Source organism: Odocoileus virginianus, chromosome 2 (assembly GCF_023699985.2).
Source record: "Odocoileus virginianus isolate 20LAN1187 ecotype Illinois chromosome 2, Ovbor_1.2, whole genome shotgun sequence".
NCBI classification, from domain to species: Eukaryota; Metazoa; Chordata; class Mammalia; order Artiodactyla; family Cervidae; genus Odocoileus; species Odocoileus virginianus.
The window spans coordinates 10448564-10475673 of NC_069675.1; the positions used below are offsets into that span (position 1 = coordinate 10448564).

The following is a 27110-nucleotide window of genomic DNA, read 5'->3' on the forward strand; positions in this document are numbered from 1 at the left end:
AATTAAAACTTCATTTATATGATATTGCCCTATACAAATACTTGAACAAATAATCCCTAAATATATGTACAAATATGTAAACTACTAACATCATTTATAATTGAAAGAAATTGGAACTACAAATGTCCACCAAAAGGAAACAATTCATTACAATAAACCCATGAAATCAAAGACTCCACAGCTATTTAAAAGGTTAAGATAAGTGTACTAACACGGAAAGATGGCCTCAGCATATTATGAGCAAATAAAAAATGACCCCATATGTATATGTATAACTGATTCACTTTGCTGTACATCAGAAATTGACATCACATTTTAAGTCAACTATACTCTAATAAAAATTTTAAAACAAAACATGTTTGTTATAAACATTATTTAAAACATTTGTTTTAAACATTTGATTTTAAAATCATTTTTCATTTAAAAAAGAAAACATTACCCTCAAAAAGGTATGGTACAAACACATTATTGCAGGAAAGGCAATAAGTTCACATGCTCATTTTGGAGTCATGTACTCATTTTGAATTGCTAATAGAGATTATACTGGGATGGAAAAGATGTAGGGATTTTCAGTTTCTGATTTACATATTTTGATATTATTTTATTTCTTTAAATGGGCATGTATTATCTTATTTAAAGTTCAAAATTTTCTTTTCCATTTGGAAGAAAAGCAAAAAGTAGTAATACTGCCACTGGTTTCTAGGTTGAACTTGAAGTTCACCCCTTCTCTGTCCCCTGCCCAAACCCTCCCCCGGCCTTGACTGTTTTCCAGGGAGTCAAGATAAACGGTGAGGAACTCTACGGACCAAGGTACTTCACTGTTTCCCCTTAGTGTAGCCCCCAGGCCCAGTCCTCCTCTGCGGGCTTAAACAAGTTTAGGCTGGGTACAGAGGCCTCCTCGCATCACACCAGGCCCTGCTGGTCTCAGAGAGGGGAGAATCTACTGTCCCAGTGGGGACCGCTGTTGTCAGCAGCCTGAGTTTGAAGGGGGCACACAGAAACGGATTTTCAGTGGATCACTGCAGGAGACAGATGCCCACCCAGTTTCTCCTAGAGCTACGGATGCTTCACTTGTCTTCCGCTGTCCTCTCCGCCTTAGGACATTATTCACAGCCTCAGGGGCACCAACTGGGCCACAGTTTCTGAAGGTGCATGAAAGAAGCAGGAGCAAGGCTTGAAGCTGCAGCCTAAGCCAGCTCAGCTAGGCCATGAGCTCTGGGTCAAACATTTCTCTCTCACTCCTCTCAGCTTCTAACTTTATTTTCTCAGATGCTAATGTGTGAGGTTTTTCTAACTACTACTAAAACTTCCATTTGGGTTTAGGATATGCTCTGGTCCTAGCAATTCAAACTGATACTGCTTACTAGGTTTAAAAACAAAGTTTCCCAGAGATTCTGTCTAATAAGCTGATAAACTATTACTAGTTCCCTTCCCAGGGGCTTGGAGACAAGTAAGCAAGCACTGCATTGTCTGGTCTTGCCATTTTTCCACATTCAGGGATTCTTTGCTAGGCCCATGTTAGGAGCAAGGTAGTCAGGCTACATTGGGACTTGCTATTTTCACATGGGGTAAGCCATCAGCACCTCCCCAAGAATGCCAGCAGACATAAAACAGCAAAACCTGGAGAATCAGGCCATAGTGCAACTTAGAGAAACGGTCATCTTTTTAAATGTGTTTGTGATCAAAGAAAAACACAAAAAAAGACAGAAAAAATAGTGTCCTAAGGATCCAACTGAGAATCTAGAAAAAGCACATACCAAATAAACCTAAGAAAAAGACAATAAAGACTAAAGTAGAGATTAACACTTTAGAAAACAGAAAACACAACTGACAAATCTATCTTCTTTTATATTACAGAAAACTGGCAAAGCTAAAAAGGAAAAGAGAAAAGGTGAATATACAACATTAGAAATTAAGAAAATGAAAAAAAATCACAGCTACCGAGGAAAAAGAAAAGCAATAACTATATATGCAGCTTAGGAATAAACCTGAAAAATAGATATCATGGAAAACACAAAGTAAATGTACCAAGAGCCACAGAGGGAAAGAACTCTGAAAGCTGCAAAGATCCAGCCTTCAAAAAGGTACCAGGCTCAGGCAGTTTCATCAGATTTTTTTCCCAAAAAATGACTGTAGAATAAAGGTTTCACACTGCATTATATGAAGTTATCATTACTCTAATACCAATATCTGACAATGAAAACACAAAATGAAAATTATAGGTCGATCACATTCACAAATATAGACCCCAAACTCCCACATTAATAAATCAAAACAGCATGTTTAAAAAAATTCATTTCAAATTATGGTATATGCAAGGAATGCAAAGACAGTTCAGTATTAAGAACTGTATTAACATAATTCACTTTATCAGTAGGTGAAGGAGAAATATTTTTTATCTTCAAACCATGTTGAAAATATATCCCTGGGGCAGGGGGCAGAGAGACATCCTGACCTCAATTCCAGTTCCACCCCATTATGAAACACTGGCCCTTGGTCATACAACTGTTCCGAACTTCAGTTTTCTTATCTGAAAGGTGGAGCTACCACCTGCCTTGGAGCTGTCATGAAAACTCCGAGAGAGAGAACTATGAAAACTTCGCCCCATGACACACACACAGTAACCGCTCAACAGGTTAAACTGCAGTTAGTTATCATGTAGGGGAAAGTAGGTTATAACGCAGCACGACTCTTTTTGTGAACAATACAGAACAAGCGTCTAGTGTGCATACAGTCAAGGGTAGAGGGATACTCCAGTTAAAAGTGATTAACCCGGCTGTGAATTATGGACAAATTCCTTCCCTTCTATTTATTTCTATTTTCTAATGCTTCCAAAGAACATGTAGCATCTGTAAAATCAAAAAAGGGAATAAAAGCCCAAAACCATTATAGACTATTGGATTTAGCCAAGACTGAGGACTGGCAAGCCTGAAGGCCAAAGTAGAAAAGGAAATAAAAGGCGCAAAGAGGAAGAGCAGGGAGGAGCTTGCAGGACTGGCTGCCCTGCACCCTATCTCCACAAAACCCGCTCCATTTCAGGAACAGCCACACAGGCGTGTGAGGGCGCTCCTTGCAGAGGACAAGCTGAAGCCTGTCCCAAGCCAGTACACACTCTTGTACTAAGCACAGCCTCACCGGCTTTGCCCAAACACCACAGAAATACTGAACAACGGCAGCGAGGTGCGGGTGCTCATTTCCCGGTTCAGGTGCTGGCCACACAGCTGTACTTACTTTGTAAAAACTCACCAGCTGAACACAGTATGTGCTTTTGTGTATGCTATACTTCAATAAAAAGTTTTTTCAAATTTAAAGCTGAGAGGAGAACACTTAGTTTCTGTCACCAGCTACACAACTACCTTCTTAAGTTCTGGCTTTAATATGAACTTATGGGTCAGTTTCATGGAAAGGAACATTCCACCCAGTATTCTGTCTGACATGTCTCACTGTCTTAATAGAGTCTGGAAACAGTCTCACTAAAATTATCAATAGATAAGAAAAAAAAAAAATTCCAGGGCAACCCAAGGATACAGGAGACACAGGGAAAGCCAAATCAAATGAGGGCTGCAGCTCTCAAGCCTGAGCGCGCATTTAAGTCACCTGGAGAGCTCTGAAAAATGCTGGTTCCTGGGCTCCACCCCAGACCAGTTACTTCAGATTCTCAGGGGCTGAGGCCTAGACACCAATAATTTCCTTTTTAAATGCTCCACAGAGATTCTAGTTTGCAATAAACTAGCTGGACCAGAGGGCCCAGCCACTGAGGCAAGTTGAAGCCTGGCCCCTGCCCATCCTGGTGGAGGCTGAGGGAGGGGGAGTGAGTATACAGGGCTGAAGTGCCCTGATCCACCCAGGTCTTTTTCCATATCCGGCTTCCCTAGACCTCAGCAGAGCTCCAGTGAGGAGGGATGCCCCCAACATGAAGGAAGCAGCCTCTGGAAAGCAAGAGGGAGGGGCTTCCCAGGGATTGGACACAGAATCCTGGGCTCTGGCTCCCAGCTGGGTGTTCAGACTGTTTCAGACCACTTGTCAATACAGTCCCAAGACATACACCACTCCAACCACACAACCCCAGAACCAAGCCCTAACTACTAACCAGGGTCCAAATGACACCACTGGGAACCCACAGCTGGAAAACAGGAAACCGAGGAGAAATAACAGGGGGGCAAAGGGCCACAGGGCAGAGGTCATGCACAGCTCAGACAGCAGCACCAGGACTCAGCATCAGCTCAGTCCCTGGCTCACGGACAAACAGCAGGGGCAGGAGAAGAGGATGCTACGAGACACACCTGCTAAGAGGCTCAAACACTCACCTCCAGAGCCCCCACTCCCACCCAGCCTGCATCCGCTCCACCTAATTATGTGACAGGAACCTACAGGTGTGACTCCAACAGATGGTTCTCTTGGCCTGGCAGTCCCAGAGCATTTTTACAAGCTCCTAGATAATTTCAACACAAGGAGGCCTTTGCCCATATTATGAAAAGTGGCGTTCTCGGAGGACCTCTGTTAGTCTACAGGGCTAAGCTCAAAGGGCGAGGGCTGAGAGTGAGGATGGGCTGAGACCATGAAGAGCATGTTAGGATGGAGAGCACAGAGGGAGAGGAGAAAGGCATCTGCAGTGCCAGGAAACAGGGTGGGGATCTCTCAGGCACAGCCTCCAGCACTCCACTGAAAATCCATTTCTGTATTCCCCCACTGGAGTTCAGGTGCACGGCAAGAACGATCCCAACTGGGAAAGCACAGTCTTCCCTCTCTGGGTCCAGCAGGGCCTGGACAGTCAGGCAGCATCCTCTTCACCCAGCCTGAACTTGTTCAAGCCAACACAGAAACGAGTTAACCCAGGGGTCACGCTCCAGGGGGAAGGTGCAGCAAAGGGAGTCTGTCTGGGGATTCAGATGAGGCTATCAGCCTGAATCCCTTTCAAGGTTTCTGCCTGTCCGGAGTTACTAGCCTCCCGGGTCCGTCCCCCTTCTGTAGAGTGGCCAGCAATAATCAGAGGTAGAACCTTCCCCCTAATGCATGGGAAGGTGGACTGGCAGGAAACAGCTCCTACTGAAAACTCCATCTGTTTAGCAGGGCTGGGAACCAAGACCCGCAAGCTAAAAGGGCAGACTCCCAGGGAGGAAGGTACTGGGAGCGGTGTGCATGTTGCAGAGGCAAAGCAGGAACACTCAGTCAAGTGGGCCGGGAGCTCAGGAGCTCACTGTCAGGGACAAGCTGAAAACCCTTTCAGTGTCTTTATTTCCCTTGCAAAGTCCAAGAGGTTCGGATTACACATGGAAAATGCTTGGAGGTGGGATTGAGAAATCCAATTACTTAAGCACCAAGGGCACAAGAGTTCCAGGTCATAGAGGTAACCAGGATTTGCTAAGGCCCTAATCTCACTGTTCTTGGAATGTCTGCCTCCTAAGGAATATTTCTGTGGCACGACAATATTACACCTTAGACCCTCCCCCACCCTCCTCTAGGATGAGGCAGCTGGCATAGAAGGCAATTAATATTTTAACTTTTTTCTGTAATCTTCAGCATCTTAAATGAAAAGGTCAAACATCTTAAGCAGAAGAAAAAAAAAAAACACTTTGCAAAGTGTGGGGGGCTAAGGGGGTGACATAAAGTAGGAGGGAACTTCCTGAACTCAAACTATCAGAAGTATTAGGAGACTCATCCTTAGAGAAATCAGGGCAGAGGTTGTGACCAGCCCTTAAAGGAAAGGGGCTGAACCTCTATGTTATCAAGAGCTACCAAATGGAAGAAGCTCAGAAGTCAAGGTACCCTGACAGGTTTAGAGCCTTAGTGTCTGGCAGGGCCCAAGTCTATTCTGGCAACTACTGGGGCCCGGCCTCAACCTTAACTGTACATGCCCATGTGCGCGAGCGCGTACGCGCGCACACACACACACACACACTCACACAGAGTCCCGCCAATCTACCATCAGAACTCAGACTTGCAGAGATCAAAGTATAGACGGGAGGCATCCTTATCTACAGAGGCTATGACGCAAGTAAAGTCTTTTGAGGTACTCCAAGAGAATTCTGGGGTAGCAAGATCTCTACTCTTCCAAGTAGTGGCTCTGTCCCCAGGATGGCGCGTACAGAAGAGAGGGGTCAGAACAAAGACCCTCTGCTCTTCCAGAAGCAAAGTCCTAAAGTAATGCTTTTCAGGGAATGACCCACAAACGCCATCACCAGTTCATCACAACATAAACAAAGGAACCAAGAGGAAGCCTTTAGAAACTAGCACAGTGAGGTGAACTTCCTGCTCCATCTGAGTGCACTTGCCAGACCACCTCGTTCAGTGGCTCACAGATGGGTCTGGATGGTGCCGAACCCCTGAAGGGAGCTACGGACGGCGAGAGCTGCCAACTCTACAAACAGCAGGAGCTGTTTTGGTCTGCGATGTTTTGGAAATGACCCTCAAACCCATTAGTTTGAGAACAACCCCTTCATTTTACAGAGAAGACTGAAGTCCGGGGACTGCCAAATGGCTAATGACAGAACCCAAGAACAGGAGAGGTGGGATTAGACAGGAAAAGTAACTGGAGACTGCCCTTCTCACCCTCCTCTTCCAGGTCAGCAATCTCACGGGACCTCCTAAAGCAGTAAGGGCTGCTTACTGCTTCAAACGAGTAGAAGACAATTTTGGGTTCAAGGTAAATGGCCCCAGCACAGTACTTCCTTCCAGCTTTTCTTGAATCTCAAACCCAACGCAGCTAAAGCCAACATCTTCCTTTCAGAATTAAGCTATCGTCCCAGCTGGTCCATTTCTTGACCACCACCCCAATCTGTAATCACCAGATCCCAGAAACGCCAACTTATTGAAAACACAGTTGGTATGTTGATTGTTCCTTCAAGTCCCCTGAGGTCCACTGAGTCTGTGATAAAAGTAGATGTAAAGAACCAGGGCTGGTGGGGGGCGAGAGGCTTCCTCTGTCATGTGCAAGTTCACAACCCCAAACACAAAGATCAAAAGCGTTCACTGCACTAGGAAAAAAAAAAAAACCACTGCCAGAGCTGGTTTTCCCATTCAGTGTTACAGTTTTAGGCAATTTAGTCAACGTGTCCTGCTTCCAGTGATATTGTGAATATGGCATCATAATGATTTCTCTTATTTTTCAGGACCTAGCGCTATCCATAGAACATGATAAACCGTAAATGCAAAAAGAGGAAGGGAGAAAGAAACAGAGGTAAGGTGAATGGGGACAGGGTCACAGCCCTGGATAGCAGGATAATCTGTAGATTTCAATTGTCTCAGCCACCCCTATCCCTATTTGCCCAAAGGCTTCCTCAACTAATCTGTAAGGAAGCTGTTTCCTCCTTAGAAGCTACAGACAGCCCTGTAACAAGGGGAGTCCTCAGCTGACTGCCAGATGCCCAAGGATGAGAGAAAATGAGGCCAAAAACCCAGGAGGTCAGGGTGGGAAAGACAAGAGGCCCCAAAACTAAGCCAAAACAAGGCCCCTCCCCATACTGCTTGCCCCCACCCCCAGCCAGCCAAACCATTTGCTGCAGCCTCAGGGGCATGGGAGGGGCTTGGCAACACCACAATAACCATTTCTAGCAGAAATGTCCGTCTGCAGCTGAAGGGAGCCCAGCACCTAGGCCCCTCCTCAGCCAGCCCAGCCAGGGGGCTGAGGAGCCGTCACAGGGGCCTTACAGGCAGCTCCAGGGGCAGGAAGGCTCTCCTTTGGACTCACTCACCCAATCTGTGCTGCAAAGTTTCCCCCCTCTTCCACAGCATTCAAAAATAGCTGGGGTCACCAAGGAGGTGGGGCCGAGCTCTGGGACTCTAATACTGCACTTTTTATGCACGGGGAAGCCCTCTCTTTCCATCCTCAAACTCAACTCTGAAATCCCCTCGGTTGGTTCCTTTCCTAGCCTAGCTTGAAATGCCCACCTGCTTCCACATCTGCCCAACTTCACTACCGCTTGGAATAAAAGGGTTCCCGCTGGACCCTCACAAAGGGCTGGAGAGCGGGAAGAGCAGGCAAGAAAGAACTAGGAGGAGTTCCCCACGGTGTGTGGAAAGTTGAGGATCACAGATCCTTGACAAAAGGAGCAGTGGTCCAAAGGAGAGACAGAAGGCAGAGATCCTGGGCACAGTCCCAAAATAGTTTCCACACATCCTCAGCCAATCGAGGGCTCCCATGGGGCAGAGCGTGGGAGCAGCGTGGGAAGCCCAAGCGCCTGGTGCTCTCGGCTCTGGGCACTCACTCTTGGCCAGGCTGCCAAGAGGCAAGAGGTGACAACAGCTTGCGCTACGGCATGCTCCTTGGGATATCACAGGTAGACATGTCATACGCCAGACAGTAAACGGACCAGCTGCATTCATCAAGCTCAACTTTATGCCTGTGCTGGGCTTGACACACACCCTGTATCATGGATATCCTTGAAACCCTGACAGGACTCAGCACCTGGAGATGTGCACATTCCCACCGGCTGCTGGATATTCTTCACCCAGGGAGCTTACCCGTCCTGGGCCCCTCCCGTGGGAACCCCTAAACTGGGAGACCCCCTTTGTCCGTGTCCCAGAGTCTCTGACTGCTCTGAATGAGCCCACACACCATACACATCTTCCTAAGTCACCACCTTCTGACAGAAGAGGGCCTCACAAAACCACTCTCCGAGGGTATGTGGAACACCACACTAAACTACGTGAGAGAACTACGTGGGGTGGGGGCAGGCGGCACCAGGAGCAGAGGGCGCAGATCCGAGGGCTTGCTGGCACTGCCCAAGCTGGGCCAAGAGGAAGCAAGGACTTTCCGACAGACAACTCAACAATAAAAACAAGTACAGACACCTCAGGGCTTTAAAAACACCACCAGTTCAGGCCCCACGCCAAGAAGGGGAAAGGAGGAAGACATGGGTGAAGGGCATTCTCTACTCTCCCAGGCAGCCCTGCTCCATGCCCACAACACTAAGGACGGAGGTGTTAGGCGGGAAGATCCCAGCAGGATGGCAGGGCCGGCACGATGCAGGCAGAGAGGAATGGAGAACACACTTGGAAAAAGCTGGAGAAGCCACCGCTAGGCAGGAGGGGGTGCTTTCCGGAGTAAACAGACCTGCTGCCGGCAGTCCCTCCTCTCAGCAGAAAGGGAAGCTCTGGCGGAGGAGGCCAAAGACACAGAGCAGGGAGGGAGCTGCCCGCTCCTCGGGGCCATCTGTCCTCGCCCCCTTGTCCTGCTTTCCCTAGAGTGGGGGGCACAGCAGGTGCACCATCCCTGTGCCCACAGCCCTCAACAGCACACAGGGGGCAGCTAGGGGCGTAAGTGGGGGTGGGACCTGGGGGTTCTGCTCTGGAGAAAGGGCATGGAGTGAGCTCACAGCTCTCTCCTCCCCACCCACAACAAAGCCAGTGTCAGCCACGTCTGCTGGCCTCAGGGACCTGCCACAGTCTAGTCCCAGGCAGTCACCCACTACCTGCAGCCTCACCAAGGCTTGCCCAACCTTCCAGGGAGCCAATGCCACCTGGCTCTCCTCCTTCCCCCAGAAGGAAATTTCTTGCCCTCCCTCAGGCACCTCCTTGCTGTAAGTTCCTCTGGCAGGAGGCCAGGGAACCACCCTGGCTCCCGATCCACCCCACAGCCTCACCCAGGAGCCCCCAATCCCACTGGGAAAACAGAGCACCCCCCCCTGCCAGCGTCCCGCCCAGGTAATGAGGGTGGCACTTTCAGCACCTCCAGGGAGCTTCCCACAGTTTTCCCAGGAAGTCAGAGGAGGATTTCCCAGGAGGAAAATCTAAGAGCATCTGGGGACATGAGCAGCTTGCCCACCTGCTACCCAAGCAACCAGATTCCCCCAGCTCCTCACAGGCTCCAGGGGCTGAAGGGGAAGACAGAGCTGAGGCAGGGGCAGGAAAGGGTTCGCTCTCCTAGAAGTCCCATCCAGTCCTGCCTCCCACCTGTCCCTACACTCTTTCCCCAGCCTCTCTCTGCTCTTGACTTGAGAGGCAGCCACCCTGAGCTGCCTCTTGCTCTGTTTTCTTCACTCTGGGCCAGCAGAAGATACTGCTGAGTAATCCCAAACTCACAGCAGATCCCCAGCCCTGAAAACAGGGCAAAGCCCAAGGAAACCTACTGATCCTGGCCTTTGCCAACCGGGGAAGAACATCTGTGTTTCTTCATAATGGCTTATATTCCACAGACTCTGCCCTGCCCCAAATACCCCAGCCCTGGCCTGGAGAACAACCACATGGAGAAGCTCAGCGTCCCCTTCTCCACTTCCCACGCACCTGGTAACATTCCCTTCCGAGTCCCCCAGACACCCATCTGCACAGAGTAACAGCAGCCCACCGCCTGCAGGATTCCCAGTCATGATGTTGCATCAGCCCCCACCCTACCCAAAATATCCTCACCCCCACCACCTCCTCTCCTCTCCAGCCATCTCCATGGTGACAGCAGCATGACTAATGACACCCTATCAGCTTCAGACTCAGGAGCGCAACTCCCCCCCCCCCCCTCCGCAGCGCACCCCCCCCCGGGGGGGGGGGGGGGACGATTTCTGCAGATTGGATGCAAACCAAACAGTGCCAGGGACATTCTCGAGAGATTTCCAGAGGCAAGGGTGGGGAGTGGGTTGTGTGTCTTAAAAAAAAAAAAAAACAGTTCAACCAACCCAATCCCAACTGCACCCAAACCATCCAGCTGAGAAAGCAAAAAGAATCCAAACAAAACCCACACAGGCCTGAGAATTCATTGGCCGCCTACACCCCCGCCGCCCCTCCCCCTCAGCGGCTGCTACACACACAGTGGGAGATTAAGGGATCACCAGAGGAGACCCTTTATTTTTATCCAATCCAGTCAAACACTTCACCTCTACCACACACACACACACACACACACACACACACACACACACGCACACACAAGGTACCTTGACAGCAGCCCCCTGTCCCCACGGCCCGGCTCCTTCACCAGCCTTTATTTCCACCTGCAAAAGAAGACGGAGAGACTGATAAGCCAGGCCCCCACCAGGAAAGCAGCAAAGTCCTTCTGCAGCACTCCCAGCACGCTGCAGGGGAGGGGGGAGAAGGGAAGGCAAGGGGGCCTCGGGAAGAAAGGATAGCAGGGACCATCTTCCTGCCTCCAGCTGCCACCCAGACGCGCGGTGGATGGACTCATTCGCCTTCAAGAGTGTTTTTGTTTTCATTTCCCCCCTATCCACCCTCCCAAGATTCAGGAGGGCTCGGCCCCTCCTCCTGCGTCCGGCCTGGCCTCGTCCCTCCCCGCCCTGCCCGCTCTACCTCGGCCGGCCTCCTCTGGTGCATCGGCCGGCGGGCCTCCCATTATCCCCGCCGGAGCGCACGGAGGGAGGCACTGCAGAGGCGGCGGCGGCCAGCTGCCGGCTTGGCTCCCCTCCCCGCCGCCGGCGAGGCTGGTGTGGAGGGGGCGGCGCGCTCGCCAGCCAATCCCCGCGGCCGGCCGGGCGGGGGCAGGGCCGCCGGGGGCTGGACCTGCCCGGCTGGGAGGCGGGGGCACCGCCAAGGGTGCCGCGGAGCCGGGCTGGCTGTGGCCCAGGCCCGCCGCCGCTCCCCGGCAGGCTGGGGATCCCGGGGCACCCCCGCCTCCTTCCGACTCGGGGACCCGAAGGTAATACCCAGAGGCATCCTCTGCATCTCCAGGGTCAAAGACTGACTGCTCTCGGGGTCGAGCAGACGCTGCCGGGATTCCCCTTCAGGGCGCTCTCTGGCCCTAGGACACCAGCAAACTGCCTCATCCTAGCAGCAGCTAGGACAGTGCCAGGCACTATGATTAAAGCAATAGCCCCTGCAATCCTCCAAGGAAAAGAAAAGCCTTGGAGCATGAACCTTTTACCCCGTTTTGCACATGAGGAAATAAGGCCAGATAAGTGAAGTAACTTACCCAAGGTGACACAGCTAGAAAACAACAGCTCTGGGACTCCAAGCCAGGTTGTCCAGCACTGAAGACCAGACTCTTAACCATTATGCAGTCGTCTCCTCCCCACCTCCCACCAACAGACTTCCTTTGAAGCCAACACTGCCTGTGGCTCAAAGCCTCACCAAGTCAGACTTGCCCTCCTTTGCTCACAGACGCCCACACCTCACCCTACCATGGCTCATCCCTGCGGCTTGAACACAGGCCACCCCCTCCAGACAGCACTGTCTCCACCACCAGTGGCAATGTTCCCTCCTCCGTTCAGGAAGGCCACGGGGGGTGGCACACCCAGACTTCAGGGGATGCTCCCCATCCCCTGCAAAGGTGGAGGGCAGGAGGCAGCCCAGACTCTGAGCCTTTGAAGGCTGCAACACCCAGGAGACTGAAGGAGAACAGAATGGGGAGAGGAAAGCCCTGCAGTTCCTAGGCAACCCAAGAGACATCCTGCTTCACCCCAAGCCCTCCCTGTAGCCAACACCCCAGAGTTTCTGCCTTCTAGGAGGGGACCCGTCATACGGACTCTGGTACTCACGCATCTGGGTCAGTTCCTGGCTCCGCTATCCAGCGGCAGGAGCTTGGTGGTGGTACCTTATCTCTCTTAGCCTATTTGTAGCTCTATTTTATAGATTAGTATTGCTCATAAGCAATAGCAGCTACCTCATACACAGTTATGAGGAGTCTGAAAAAATGCCCCACAGTGCCTGCCACGCTGAAGGTGCTCCTAACTGCCACGCTTCGTTTCTGAGAGCGCGCGTGGTGTGCTGCTCTGTCTCACCGGTGTGGCTTGCAGGACTCGTTAGGATGTGTGAGAGCGACCGGCGGTGTGCTCTGCTACCAACTCCACCACATCGGCCCAATCATGCCCATCCCTGAAGCTCCAAGGGGGCACTCAGAATGTCTGAGGAGAGACAGCAAAGCTGGCCTCTGGTGAGGAGACTCCAGGAAGCACCAGGGACCACACCTGCCTCACCTCAGGACAAAGGGCAGCCCTACTGGGCTCCTCCCTAGGGCAGGGAGGAAGGCAGGTGAAGAAGCAGGCCACGGGGCACTGTCCTGCGCCGTGTGCTCCGGCACCCCTTAGCTCTGACCCTGGCCCGGCCAAGCCAGTCCCCCTCCTTTACCCGCGTCCCCAAATCCCCTGCCCCACCCACCCACCGCAAACACAGTCTGCTGCTGGCTAAGAGCAACTAACACTGCTTGGATGGTAACGATCAATACTGTCGCTGCTACGGCTGCCACAGTTTATCAAGCCCCTGCTACGTACCAGGCCCTGTGCCAGCACGCTGTGGGAGCATCTCGTTTGACTTACTCCACACACCACCTTATGGGGAAATGGGCTTAGAGATGTTAAGTTACTTGCCCGTCAACACACAGCTGGTGAGTGGTTAGCTAGAATTCCAAGTCAGGCATTTCTCATTCCAGTTCTTTAAGCCCTCTCTCCCAGCCTACCTCAGAGAAATGCAAAGACGGATGGGGTCACTTGAACCACACTACTTCCCTTTAAGCTATGGGTCTGAGAATAGTAATATTTTCACGCCTCAGAGACTTGGCAATGCTGCTTTTTGCCTAGGTTCCCCTGCCTCTCCCCCACCTGGCAAGCTAACACGGTACAAGGCTTAATCCAAACGTCACCTCCCACTGCTGCCTTCCCAGCTCATCTAGCCCCCATGAGCTTCACCCCACTCCTCCCGGGGCCTCTTCTAGAGCAGTCACACCAAGTACAGTTATTTATTTACACGGCCGTCTCTCCCACGTGGGCAGGGGCCCTATCTTCCCCACTCATGAGGCTCTGCGCAGAGCTGGAATGTGCTGAGCTGAGTTTCTACACAAGGAGGGTGGAAGGGCAGGGGGCTGGGCACTGAGGTGCAGAAGCCACTCTCCGGGTCGGTCTGCTCTCTGAGGTCCCCAGAGGTCAGAGGAACACCTGCTCTCCTGGGAGGAGAGGACCTGCCACCTGAACTATAGCCGAGACCCAGCCTTGTTCAGCCAGCACGCGTTTTCCTCACAAGGCTTCAAGAGCCACCCTGACTCTGCTTGAACCACCCCCGCCCCGCAGTGCTAACTGAGTCCCACTCCGACTGCAGGTCCCAGCCCACCCCCTGGCCGCCTGCAGACACACTAGCAGAGCCCATGGTCCCCAAGGCGGTGCACCGGCAACCACCTCCATCCCACGCTGGCCTCTGCCCTGTTCTGAAGCAGCTGGAATGCGAGGGCTCCAAGGGGTCAGAGAGGCGCATACCGGGACCACCTGCCTCCACACTTCACACCTGACACCTTCACACCCCTCTCCTATCGGCCCCTCTTTCTGTATTTGGGGCTTCACAGTGACCAACCCAAAGGTAACTGGGACCCCTCTCAAAGGCGCTGAAGGTCTCGCCCCACTTTCCATCATGACCCCTAGACTCTACTACACTCCCAGCAGGAGAAATGGAGTCACAGCCCTCCACTAGGGAAGAGGTGAATGGATTAACTCATTCTCAGAACCCACTAAATACCTCAACACAGAGAACCTCAGAAACACAGATCCTCACAGGCCAGAACCCACACAGATATATAAAGACTGGGAAATGGGGATGCATCCAGACACAGATTTGGGGGGCTTTACAGGAGGATCAACCAAGCAGCCACCCCATGCCAAGCCCCATAACTGAAGCATGATGTACCGTATCTTATTTACCCCTCAAAACAAACCAATGACATAGGAATTATTAATGCCCATTTTACAGATGGAGAAATCGGGAGACTGAGTTGGGCTCTCATCACTCCCTCACTTGCAGCAATATAGGTGGTGCTGCTCTGTGTAGCTCTAGGATTTTGTCAACCTACCTCTTCTAGAGTTGGCAGGGGGTAGACGGACGACTTCTCTTCCCTTGCCATGGCTGTGTCCTGAACAAGGTCACTCCCCACAGGGCTTTACTTCAAAGCTCAGTTCAAGCCCCACTTCCTCCAGGAAGCCTTCTCAGGTTACCCGAGTCCTCTGCCAGTTGACAACACTTCCAATGTTTCTCATTTGACACTTGGTACTGCTGTTTGTCTGTGACTCCTGCCTCTCCAACCAGAATGGCTAGAGTCGTGCCTCTTCAAAGCCCCGGGTTTTTTTTTTTTTCTTTTGCCCAGCATTCCACACACTGAAGACACTTGGAATCCAATGTGGGGGAAGTCTGTGACCTTCCCTTCCCTCTCCACCGCACAAAGGATCCTGCCAAAGAAACCCAACACCCCCTCCACCTTCAGAGCCTATGTTTGAAGTCGCTGGTGTCCACGCATCAATTTCCACCCAAGTAATTGCAGCCCATCACACACATCATCCCCTATATTTGAAACTCTTTGCGGTTGTCATGGGAACTGCCTTTGCCTTCATTCACTGATCAGGCCTCACAATTAGCTTTGGCAGCGGAAGTCTGTGTCAACGGCAATCGTGGGGAGGAGAAAGCCGAGGAGGTGGAAGAACAGCAGCAGAGGAAGGAAAGGTGCTCCTCCTCGGAGATGCAGGAGAACCAGACTGAACTCAGGCACCCGGTGATGTCAGAGGGAAAACACCGCCAGCCAGCAACTCTACCTGCACACTTCCATGCCAGCAAACAGAACGCACCCAGACCCCCCAGGCTGAGAGGCAGCAGTGTGGCTCTGCCCACAACCCCTTCCCCCCACCATGCTGTGCTAAATGCTTGTAAGAAGATCTTATATTCTGTGAACTTCGTCAGGGTCTCCCCACTCCATATGCAACAGTTCTGGACCATCAAATGTCCCAGGATCCAAGCAAATAATTGGAATAACAGAAACTTAATTGGTTACTGAGAAGGGGAGACAGGAATACTGAGTGGTTTAGAAACCTGGGGACAGCCCCAGGGGAAGCCTTCTAAGAGTAATTAACACAAAGCCTCTTACCTTCCACCTTGAAGATCCATGAACACCCTCAGCTGGTGCCCTGTGCTCTGTCTATGTCCTTTCACACCCCTGCCACCAGTCTCAAGCATCTGAGTAGCATCTCTGCACAGCTCAGCTTCAAGGGAGATGCCTCCCTCCTCCTGGAAGCCCCAACCTCATCCTTCACATATCACTCTGCTGAAACTCTCAAAACAGGTCCCTTTCCTTCCATGATGGGCTCTCTTGGCCTAACAGTGACTAAGACTGGTCTCTGCCCTCAAGGCATCCCTCCCTTGTAGCCCTACCAGACTGCTCTGTAATTATTTGTTGCCACGCTTGTCTCCCTGCCCAGACTGTGAGCTCATTAAGGACAGAGTAAATGCTGCCTCCCCTTTACCGCCAACTCGGGCTCAGCGCAGCGCCTCACACACAGCCGGTCCCGAGCGAGATGTGCAGGAGGAGGCTGGGAAGGCAACTTGCAGGTCTACCAGTCAAAGCAGGTGACATCCTGCCTCCAGAAACTGAAGCGACACCAGTGCCCTCCCCGGCACAGAGACACAGGAGGCCCAGGGGCTGAGCAAACATCCCAGAAAGGCACCTCTCCTCCGTCTCCTTCTAGCACCACTCTTCTCCTCTCACTGGCTCTCAGCACTGTCAGCCGTCCAGACTGGACCCGGCCTCACCATGAGCAGATACCATTCTCTCTCTCCTCTAGGGCCCCAGGATCATTCCCAGCATCAACCAGGGAACCAGGGAACCCAGAGCTTACCCTTAGAGAGCAGAGCAGTCAATCAAAAGACTGGGACTCCCCTGGCAGTCCAGTAGTTTAGGCTCTGTGCTTCCAATGAAAGGGATGCAAGTTCCACCCCTGGTCTGGGAACTAAGATCCCACATGCCATGCAGCACAGCCAAAAAAATAAAATTTAAAAAAAAAAAAAAAAAAATGAGACCAGAGAGAGCCACTTAGCATCCTTCCCACAAGAAAGACTCAGAAGGGAACAGACTCCATTCTGGCACACTGTCACTTATTTTTGACCCAGCATCTCCATACTCCTTCCCGAGGATTCCTCTGGCGGTAATTAAATGGGGTGGGGGACTAGGGGGTACATGCATTCTGGCCAGCAGGCCCAAGTGAGTCTACCGAACGCAACTCCCTTTTCATTTGGAGCATCGAGAATTGCTCTGTACCAGTAGTGGGAGGCGCACCAGTCTGTCCACAGATGCCCTGGCTGGCTGTGGGGAGGTGGGCACAGTGGAGTTGGAATGTGTACAGGTCAGAACCAGCAGTTCAGGAACAGATCTTGTGCACCCTGAAGCAAGCGGGCAACCCCCCAGGGGTCACTGGAGGCCTGGCCAGTTATCCCACACTGAGCACCGACTTATTTTCCCCTTTCTCAGGGATGAATAAACACTCAGGTTATCAGATCTCTTAGGCAAATGACAGGAGACAAGGCCACAGAGGGGTGTGCCCACCCCCAGCAGGCGGGGCCCCGCACAGACACTCAGACTGAGGCCCAAAGCCACCCTGACGGACCCTCCCAGCCAAAGTGCATCAGGGCTCAAGGTAGATAAAGGAGTCCTATTCCTTTCCAACACCTTCTGTCCTCCTGAGCATGCTGCTCTCAATCCACAAGGGAGCTGTAAAGAAGGGATGGGGAGGGGAATCAGTGACAACTCCTGAGACCCCCCACGCCCAGAGTGGTCTTTCAACTCACCCAGTCACCACACTGCCTCCTCCAGAACGAGAGGCCCAAGGCAGAGAGGTAAACTGCTGACTCAAGGTGGGGTCCGTGCCAGAGCAAGTACACTCAGACAAGGTTACAAGTGAGGGTGGGAGAGGCACTTCCCCCCAGGGAGTTTCAGAAATTGAAGAGGGAGCCACCCCTCATTCCTATTGTTTTTCCCCACAGCAGATAATTTAAACATGGCTCAAGCCTTCAATGAGAAGCAATAAGCTTTGCTTTGGGTTAGAACCCAAGAAAGCACTGCTCCTGGGAACAGAGACGGTAACCCAACTTCCTTATCCCTCTCACCACTTACCTTGGCGGGGAGGGGGGGAGGAGGATAAGGACCCTAACCCAAAAAATCCTTCCAAGAATAGCCAACCAGGACAGCTACTTCCCCAACCCAGGAACAGGCTTCAGTGAGGGTTTAGAAACCGTGGAGGGAAACTACTCATCCAGCAGAATCACACACCCAGATAAAATATATATATACACACATATATCTCTAACATACAAGCCACTTTTTTTTTTTACAAGCCACTTGAAAGGCAGCCAGTGTGACTGAGTTACTGAATTTCATGTGAATTAAATTTAATTTTTGTAGCCACACATAACTAACAGCATCCATATCAGACAGCTCTGGTGGAGCATACTTTTTAAATTTGGGATGTCATAAATACTCCTGAGAATTTGTTGAAAACCACAAACGCTCTCCCCTGAGAAAAAACACCCCTGCACATTCACACACTCGGCTGAAATTTTCAGAAAGTTCACAGACCATATTCCCACCCAGCTCTAAGATTAAGTCTAGAGATCAACTAAAAACTTCATGGCCTAAGAACAGTGTTTTATCTGCAATGTAGTCGTCTAAGGAATATGCTACACTTTACATTGTTTGAGCAAGAGGCCACCACATGAGGAAGCCCCCACCTGATAGAGGATGTCTCCGTAACATCCCAGCCTCTACAAAGACCCAGGCAGGCACAAGACTGGTTCTTCAGTCTTGGAACAGCTATAAATGTTAGACAACTCTTTTTTTCAAACATGCACTCAGTCTGCCTGCTTATAACTTCTACGTGCTAATAAAAGTTCTGAACGTTCCCCGACACAAAGGAACTAACACCCTCTTCCACACAGGACTCGTCCTAGCCTGAGTCCCCTACTTACTCATTTCCAAGCTGAACAACCGTCTTCTTCAGTTGCCTTGCGTGTGCCCACTTTGACAGAGCTCCTAGAGACAGGCTTTCAACACACCTTTTGAGAGTTTCAACTCTTCCTACCTGCTGGAAAGCCAGGGAGCCTTACTTGTGCATTTCTTTTTTTCTTAAAAACACGTGCAGGACTTTGGATTTACCCGGATTAAATTCCACTGAGTTTTGTGAAATCCCACTGCTCCAGACTGCCCCAATCTCCTTTACCCGTGTTTTACCATTCAACTTCAATATTGCATCACCACTACAACTGCCACAACCACACACCTACCCACTGATCACACCTGCTCCTACCTACATCCGAGGGAGAGGGCACACATCTCTTCTGCTCCTAACCCTCCAGGCCCTGCCATGAAACCCAGAGTTCTATGGATGTGTTCCTGCTATTCACAACTACCACCAGCTACTACTCCCTCACGGGGCTCCCATGTCCCAAGTCAGGCTGCTGAGCAGCAAACATCTTCTGAGAACCCTTCCGCAACTGTTCTCAGAACACACAAATATACACACTCATACACACACAGACACACACATGTTCTTAAAGGGGTTACTGATAACTCACTAAGACTAGACTGAAATGGACTCCAGAAAAACAAGAATAAACATGGAGTAAATCTCAAGATGTTCTTGTCTCCCTGGCCTACAAGGTAAAAAATAGGCTGGGTCACCCTCCCTACTCTTGTTGACAACGGGAGTACTTTACCTGTGTTCATCAAGACTTTATTTCTGTCCCCTTTTCCATGCCTCACCCTCTTCTCCACTCACAGAAGTGCCACAGACCGGCTCCTCAAACTCTCAAGGACATACAAATCACCTGGGAGTGTGGTTAAAGTGCAGGTTCTCATTCAGTAAGTCTGATGTAAGGTCTGAGAATCTGCGTTTCTAACAAGCTCCCAGATGATGCTGATTCTGCCAGTCCACTGATTAGCAAGGTGGAAATACGGTTGTAATCCATTCAGGTCCCCTAAGAGTCAGGTGAGCAATTTGCCGTCCAAGTGACTGCCCATCAAATCAGCTCTCATCTGTGTCAGAGAAGTTCCACTTTAACTACACATTAGATATACCTGGGGAGCACCAGCCCAATTGGAGTCCTCCCCAGAACAATCAAACTACTGACAGAATCCCTGGGAGTGGGATCCAGGTGATCCCAACATGGAATCCCTGATCCACACTGGTTGATAAAAATTCTGAACAAGGTAATTATACCTGTGTCCTCTTCAGAATGACTCTAAATAAAAAACTAGCCCTCTGATCTATAAAGCAGGAAGGAAGCACTACCATTTATTTGCAGAAATCCAGGTCCACTGGTTTGACTTCAGTTGCTTTGTAGAGAACCACAGGGATCCCCAAGCCCACCGTTTGTCTTTCTACATCTCATGAACCACCTTTTAAAAAATCTGCTCTAGGACTTCCCTGGTTGTACAGTGGTTAACAGTCTGCCTGCCAATGCAGGGGACAGGGGTTTGATCCCTGATCTGGGAAGATTCCATACACCACAGAACAACTAAGCCCATGCGACACAAGTACTGAGCCCACATGCCCTGGAGCCCACGTGCCCTAGAGCCCGCGCTGCACAACAGAAAAAGCCACTGCGATCAGAAGCCTGAGCATCGCGACTGGAGAGGAGCCCCCACCCACCACTAGAGAGGAGCCCGCGGGCGGCAACAAAGCCCCAGCACAGCCACAGATAATAAATAACTGATTTAGAAATCTGCTCTAGGATGGTCAAAAGCTGCCACTGGTTTACAGTTTCCAGCATATCTTTGAAAAAATTGAAATTTCTACCTGTCTCTGGTCTCCTGGCTCTCTCCCAATCGTCATCTAATTCCACAACGATGCCGCTCCATGGGCATGCCTGAAGGTGTGCAGTAGGAAGCTGATGCCTCAGATGCAGGTAGGGCAGCTGGCTCCCCCTCCAAAACCACACATGCCATGGTTTACACTTTCTCCAGTTTATACTCCCTGACACAACAGGGACCCAGTGGCTTCTCTCTGTCACCAGTTCTGCTCCAAAACTGTAAGACCGCCCTTTCCTTCTCTGTTCTTATTGGGAACACATAAAAGACGTTTACTGTCTTGAGCATCTTCCACCACCTCAGCACGTTCTGGCCACTGGACTCTCTAATATTCTTCTTAAAGGGTCAGACTACCAATGACTCGCACCCCCTTTCCATGTAAAAAGCATGATCTTTCACCATCTGCACTCACTAGACAGCTGCCCAAGCAGCCACACAGATGGTTCAGCTCTTAACCTCCACCACCTTCCTCCTTAGGGCCCCATTTAGGACTGCTGAGTCAGCATTCTCTTTTTAAAAAGCAATCCTATCCCTCCAGCTAACTTCCCTTTTAGAGTCTGTAGCCATGGGGTTTAAAACTGTTTACATCTGAAAAACAATTTTCTGAAGTCTATGGTCAACATCTCTCCTTGCCCAGGCTTCTCCCTGGACTCACAAATGCTGAGATGGGCTCCCAGTCTCATCACTTCTACTTCACCAATCAATTCTCCCTTTGCTGGTGGGAACTGCTACCCTCCTGATAGCATCCCCTACCCCACCCACCCACAGCTTCCACCTTCAGGAAGACAGCACCACTAGCAGGTGAGGCAAGAATTGGTCAGGCGTTCCGATGTTGTCGAGAGATCCCAAATTCCAAAGTATCTTTTCTCAACACGGGCATGGAGCTTTGTTTCCTCCATGAAATCCACTTGGCTGAGGGCTAGACACACCATATATATTTCTATTTCTCACCCACAATAGTCTCAATCATGCTTCCAACCTTATGTATACATACCTCCAGGAAGGTTTTTTCCACAAGGAGTTTTTCTCCTACCCTCTTTATCAAACGTTCACTTTCCTCACCCATGGGTAACTTTTCAGTCAGGCCCAGGGCCACACCGGCTCCTTGCTCCTGGATGTCCAGCCCTCCTCCCCCAGGAAAGAGGTTGGCAAACTCCTCCCTCCTCTTGCCTTGCCCCGCAGTTCTGTGAGTAAGCTGGGATGTCTTGAAATAAACATTTAATTAACAATTACAGCTCAGAGACTAACATACACAATTTTTATGCATAAGGATTAATTCTCTTCTAGACGTTCTAGGAACGTTTTGTCACCAGGCACTGATTACCTACCATGTACTAGACATTCTGCATGTTTTATCTCAATTAATCCTCACAAAGAAGGGTTACTCCATCTGACATGTGAGGGGAAAAAAGCAATGCTCAAGAGACTAAGCAGCACAGTACTTACTTTGGGCTCTGCATCTCCACACTCACCAAATCCTACTTTTCTAATCACCCATCTTCACTGTGCTACAAGCCACCACTCAGGTAAAGAGGATATGGAAGTCAAACAGCCTCCGACATCAGCCTAGGGTCTAAATCCTTCTGCAACCAGGGAGGAAGACCACCGCTGCAGAAATGAACTCCTTCAGGCATGTCACCTCTCCTTAGGGCCCAGAGGAGTGTGGTCACTTACCTCTGTGGTGGACAGGAACAGGCCTGGGAGCCGCCTCTAGTATTAAAATGTGGAATGTCTCTGACTAGAGGGGCTTTGTAGCACCACCTACCCACACTGGGTAAAACAGTGAGGAGCAGGGAAGAAGACAAGAAAATCGAGATAATGTTCCCCCTCTTACAGGATGACACAAAGCAGCTGTCAGCAGACAGCTCTGAGGAAGTCCCAAAGGAAGCTGGAGGAGGTGGGGACAGGATGGACGTGAAGAAAGGATGCCCAAAGAGGAGACAGAAGCACGGATGCAAGGGGAGGGCCTGACCCCCAGGAGGCTCCTGGGATGCTCTGTCTTGTCCCACCTGAAGAGCAGGGGCTAAGATCTAAAGTTCTATTTCCAAGGGATAGGTTTCCTCCTTTCCCAACCTCCCAGATCCTGGGACACGTCCCATCTTTTACAAGGCTGCTCGGACCTGGTGGTGAAGGTCCCAGCATTCCCCCAGGGGCTATAAATGCCGGGTTGGTTCCCTGGGCTCTCACTCCGGAACAGCCTAGAGGGCCTGTCAGCTCTGCCAGCGATACATTTGTCAAACAGAGTGTTGCCTGGACAGTGGTTCCCACGCTCTTAGCCTTCACAGACCAATTAAAAAAAAATTATGGTGAGAGACACTAGTTACTATTCTGTATTTTGCCAAGAAAAGACTCTTTTTTAGGAAAAAAAAATAGATCTATTTTCTATCAACACTTCTATTCCATAAAAGAAAGTATATTTTCAAACATCAAAAAGTAGAAAGTACCTATCCCTAAAACAAAGTTCTGCTCTTTCAGTCAAAGTTAGCTTTCAGACAAAGCTCACTCCAATGTCCGCTTTTCATGGCTTCAGCAGAAACCCAGAGAACTTGTCAGAGGCAGCACTGGTCCGGACCCTCTGTCTGGGGGGACCACGGGGCACCAGCTGCCTTCTCCCCAGTCCCGGGGGCCTTGAGAGGCAGCCGGCTATGCAAGGTCCACAGGGACGCAGACATCCAGGGGCTTGACTCTAAGCTTCAGCCACGCCAGATTCCTCCTCTCTTAAGCGCGACCACTGGTAACCCAGGGCAGCAGCTTACACACAAGGATGACAGGCCCCTGGCTACACTCCCAGCCCCTTCCACTCAGGTGCACCTACTTGTTGCCAAAAGAAGAACTTAAACATGGTTCACAAGAGCCACGCATTCGAGGAACATCCAGCCCAGAAAGCTCATCCCCCTAGGGTTTGAGAGGAATGGAGTGAGAGGAAGGCAGAAAAGGAGGAGATAAACCCTAGAGGGAAGCAAGCAAAGGAACCAAGCCTTACAGAGTAGATGGGGCATGTCCTCCTTATACCGAAACAGGAGCTCTCGTGCCCAGGAGTGAAGCCTACCCCTGGTCCCACCCCCGCTTTCAGAAATGACCCACAGGGCACTGGGCCAGCAGGATACCAACTCCCCCGTAAACAGCAGCAACATAAAGGGGCGGCACACAGTCTCCCAGGCTGGGGTGGGGAGCTACAGATGTGATCCAGATGTCTGCTTTAACCTTAGACTGGGGAAACAGGGCATCCATCCGCCGTCCCTGGACCGTGATATGCAGCTTCCACAGGGAGCAGACAGGAGAAGGAAAGAAGCGGCAGAAACATCCCAGCAACGGCCACTTTCCTGACCAAAACACTTGGATCCTTCTTCCCAGCCACAAGACCATGGCCCCACCAAACTGGCGGCACAGCTCTGAACTCAGCGGTCAGGGAAATCCCAAGTGCGAGGCGCCAGCCCATCAGAAGCCACAGGTGCCCCGGCTCCCAGAAGCACAGAGGTTTCCAGCTCAGCTGGAAAGGGCTTCAAAGGCCAAGAAGCACAGCCCCTCCACGTCCCCAGGGAGAAGACACACTCAGGGAGGGGACCTGAGCCGTCCGAGCCCTTGGACAAATCAGTGGCAAAGCGGGGAAGCCCCACAGACAGCGCAGGCCCCGGTCTCTGTCCAGCGCGAGTCCCGCTGCCTGGAGCGACCTCGGCCGCTACACCGCTCCTCCCAAGCTGCTTCACTTCGCTCGTCCCTACTTCTGCCAACTCTCTGCTGTTACGGCTGCCACCAGCCTCACGGCCGGCAACCCACCACCAGCACGTAAAGGCAAGGCGGCCAGTGCGGTGCCACCGCCTCCCTCTCTCCTCTCTGTTCTCATTCCAACTCCTCCTCCCCTCCCTTGCCCTCCCAACTCCCAATTAAGGGAGTACTCCTTCCTGGGGTTGACAGCGTCTCAAACACACATCATTCATTCATTCATTCAATTAGCATCTGAGGGCTTCCTACACACCAAGGAACTGAGCCAGGTCCTAAGAACACAAGGCATAAAAAGTCCTTGACCTCAAGAAGTACTGTCTAGCAGGGGAACTCAAACCACGGGGTTCTCATTAAATTCCCAAACATTTTTAGTTACCATCCCCAAAAGCATGGCACCCAAAAAAAGATTTAGGGAAAGAAACATCCCACTCCATCAGGGCAGCATAAGACCATCCTGTCACTCCAAATTTTTCCTTCCCAAAGCATCAGCCTCCAACCCTTACCTGACACCATCACTCCCAGATCACCCAAGCATTAGCATGACCTTGAAATATATCTGAAGCTTCAAGTAGACAAAAAACTTCTAAAGATAAAGCTGGATACCATTGTCCCATGTCAAATGCAAGCATCAGGGATGAGAGTGCTAGATCAAAGCCCTGTGCAACCCGGTTACCCTCCCACCAATTGTAAGCGCGGCAAACTAGCCCAAACCATCTTCTAAAGACAGCTACTCTCCTATTCACAGCCCAACTCAAAGTTGGACCAGGAGGATCAAAACAGGAGAATAGGCTTAAGGGTCTTCAGCAAGACTCTTGTGAATGCAGCACCCTCAAGGAAGGAACAGGGCTGTCAAGCAAGACCCAGCTTACCTCCTTGAGAAGCCCCGCTTTTTTCTTCAGCACCTCACACTTGCGCAGTTTGCAGATTTGGTGTGTGCGGCGGTTGGTACAGCTGGTGCAAGCCCCACAGTTTTCCAGCCGCCGGCAGGGCTCACAAGTACCACACCGTTTCCGCTTCTTCCGCCCATCTCCACCCCCTCGGAGTTGGGGTTCACTCCCGGCCACTGGAAGCCCAGGCCCCTGGTAGCCCGCTACCATCACCTGGCCCTGAGGGAAGTCATAAAGGCCTGGCAGGTCCGGCTGGACTGCCAGGGGCACCTGAAACTGACTCATGACGTTGCCAGAGGTGGGGGCATAGGTGCTGGGGCAGAGCCACAGTCCAGCTTCCTGCCTGCAAAGGCCACCACCAAGTCCTTCTTCCTAAAGCAGTCAAAATCTACAGAGCGAAGGCAAGTAGCTCCAGGCTGCGAGACGGGCACCTCTTCTCAACCCCGCTTCACCTCCTCTCCAGCAGTCTGACAGGACTCAGTTGGGGGCCACTCTCCCACCTGCCGGGGCCCGGGATCGGGGGGAGGACATCAGCGGCGGTCCCCAGAGAAGGGGTCATCTTGGCTGGGTGGGCTCTTCACCCTCACCCACCCTGGACCCAGGCATGAGGTGAGCAGGTGGGTGTGTGGCGGGGGCAGGGGAGGGTGAGGAGGTTCTCCTCTGGCTTTTCCTCTCCCGGGTCAGAATGATGGAGAAGGCAGCGCGCAGCCTGGAAAAGAGACAGAAAGGGGAAGCGCATCACTCGGGGCTGGGGGACAACTTTCACTCTTCCTGTTACCTCTTCCTGCTTCTGGGAAAAGAGAAGCTGGGGGAAGAGAACGGGCTTGCTCTCATGAAATTGTGTCCAGAACCTCTGGCAGGGCGCACTGGCACCCGCTCCCTGATGGAGAGGGACGAGGGCCTGACGTGGTGTTAAGGAAACCTGGACGGCGAATCTATGGGGCGGTCAAGGAGAGATGTCTAAGAAAGTTGTCCTTTTCCCCAGCCCCACGGGCTTGGGAGAGTTTTGCCAAAATTCCCACACGCCCCTCACTGGAGGTCGCTGGGCCTTCCCCAAGGGAGCACAGCTTTCAAAATAAAGTTTGCCGAGAGCTTCACTCGGCGGGGCTGCCCGGGCGCCCCGGGCACTGAGGCGGCCTGGAGTGGGGCGCGCCCTGGGTAGCCCGCGCCGGCCGCCCCGCCAGCGGGCCGGACCCTGGAGGGCGGCCCGCTCCAACGAGGGGGCGCGGGGAAGGGGGCGCGCTCCGGCTCAGGCCCGGCCGCGCGCGCGCAGCCGCTCGGGCTCCTTTGTTCTGGGGCCTCGGCCGCTCGGCTTCGGCGGCTCCGCAGCCCCCGCCCCGCCCCGCCGCCCCCGCCCGGCTCCGCTAAGCTGTGACCCGCAGCACCCCCGCCTCGTCTCCCGCAACAAAGTAGCGGGCCCCCCGCCCCGGACCGTCCCCTCCCCTGCGGGCCCCCCCACCGGCCTCCCCTCCCCCACCCCGGAGCCGGAAAGGCACCGACTGCACCGACCTGCCCGCCGCCTCCGGGGCGGAGCGCACAAAGGGGCAAAGTTTCCCGGCCCGCGCCGCCGCCACCACCGTCGCGGCCGCCGCCGCCGCCGCCTGGGGCGCCCGCCTCCTGGAGCGCCTGGCCGACCGAGCTCGGCGCACGGAGCCCCCCGCCCGGGCCGATGAGGGGACGGCGCAGGAGGAAGGAAGAGGCAGCGGCGGCCGCGGCGGCAGCAGCAGCAGCAGCAATGAAGGCGTCCGCGGGACTCCCCGCCCCCCGCGCGCCGCGGCACGTGCTCGCCCGGGGACTCCCCCGCCCGGGAGGGCGCGCACGTGCGGCCCCGCCGAGCCCCGCCGGCCCCGCCGCCGCCCCCTCCGCCGGGCTCGGGGCTGCGCGAGGGGGGGAGTTCCGTGGAGGGGGAGGGGACGGCGCGGGCGGTCCTGGAGCGGATGGGGGCAGGGCCCGGGCCGGACGCCGCGCCTTTGCACCTGCAGTACCTCCCCTCCCCCGCGGTCGGTCCTCCCGGGACC

At 52.3% G+C, this 27110-nt stretch overlaps 1 protein-coding gene across 2 annotated transcripts in view; it reads right to left on the bottom strand.

Moving 5' to 3' along the window:
• TET3 (tet methylcytosine dioxygenase 3) overlaps positions 1 to 26835 on the bottom strand; it is a 110252-nt gene extending 83417 nt beyond the window's left edge. Inside the window, exons 1-3 of one of the 2 annotated variants that reach the window (XM_070476046.1) lie at positions 26602 to 26835; positions 25075 to 25801; positions 10863 to 10919 (exon numbers count right to left, since the gene is read on the bottom strand). In XM_070476046.1, the coding sequence (XP_070332147.1) occupies positions 10863 to 10919; positions 25075 to 25377 (360 nt within the window). In that variant the 5' untranslated portion in view covers positions 25378 to 25801; positions 26602 to 26835. Of the gene's footprint in view, positions 1 to 10862; positions 10920 to 11232; positions 11330 to 25074; positions 25802 to 26601 lie in introns of those variants that run through there. The other variant, XM_070476054.1, reaches the window with a different exon arrangement.
• Positions 26836 to 27110: the final 275 nt, after the last annotated feature.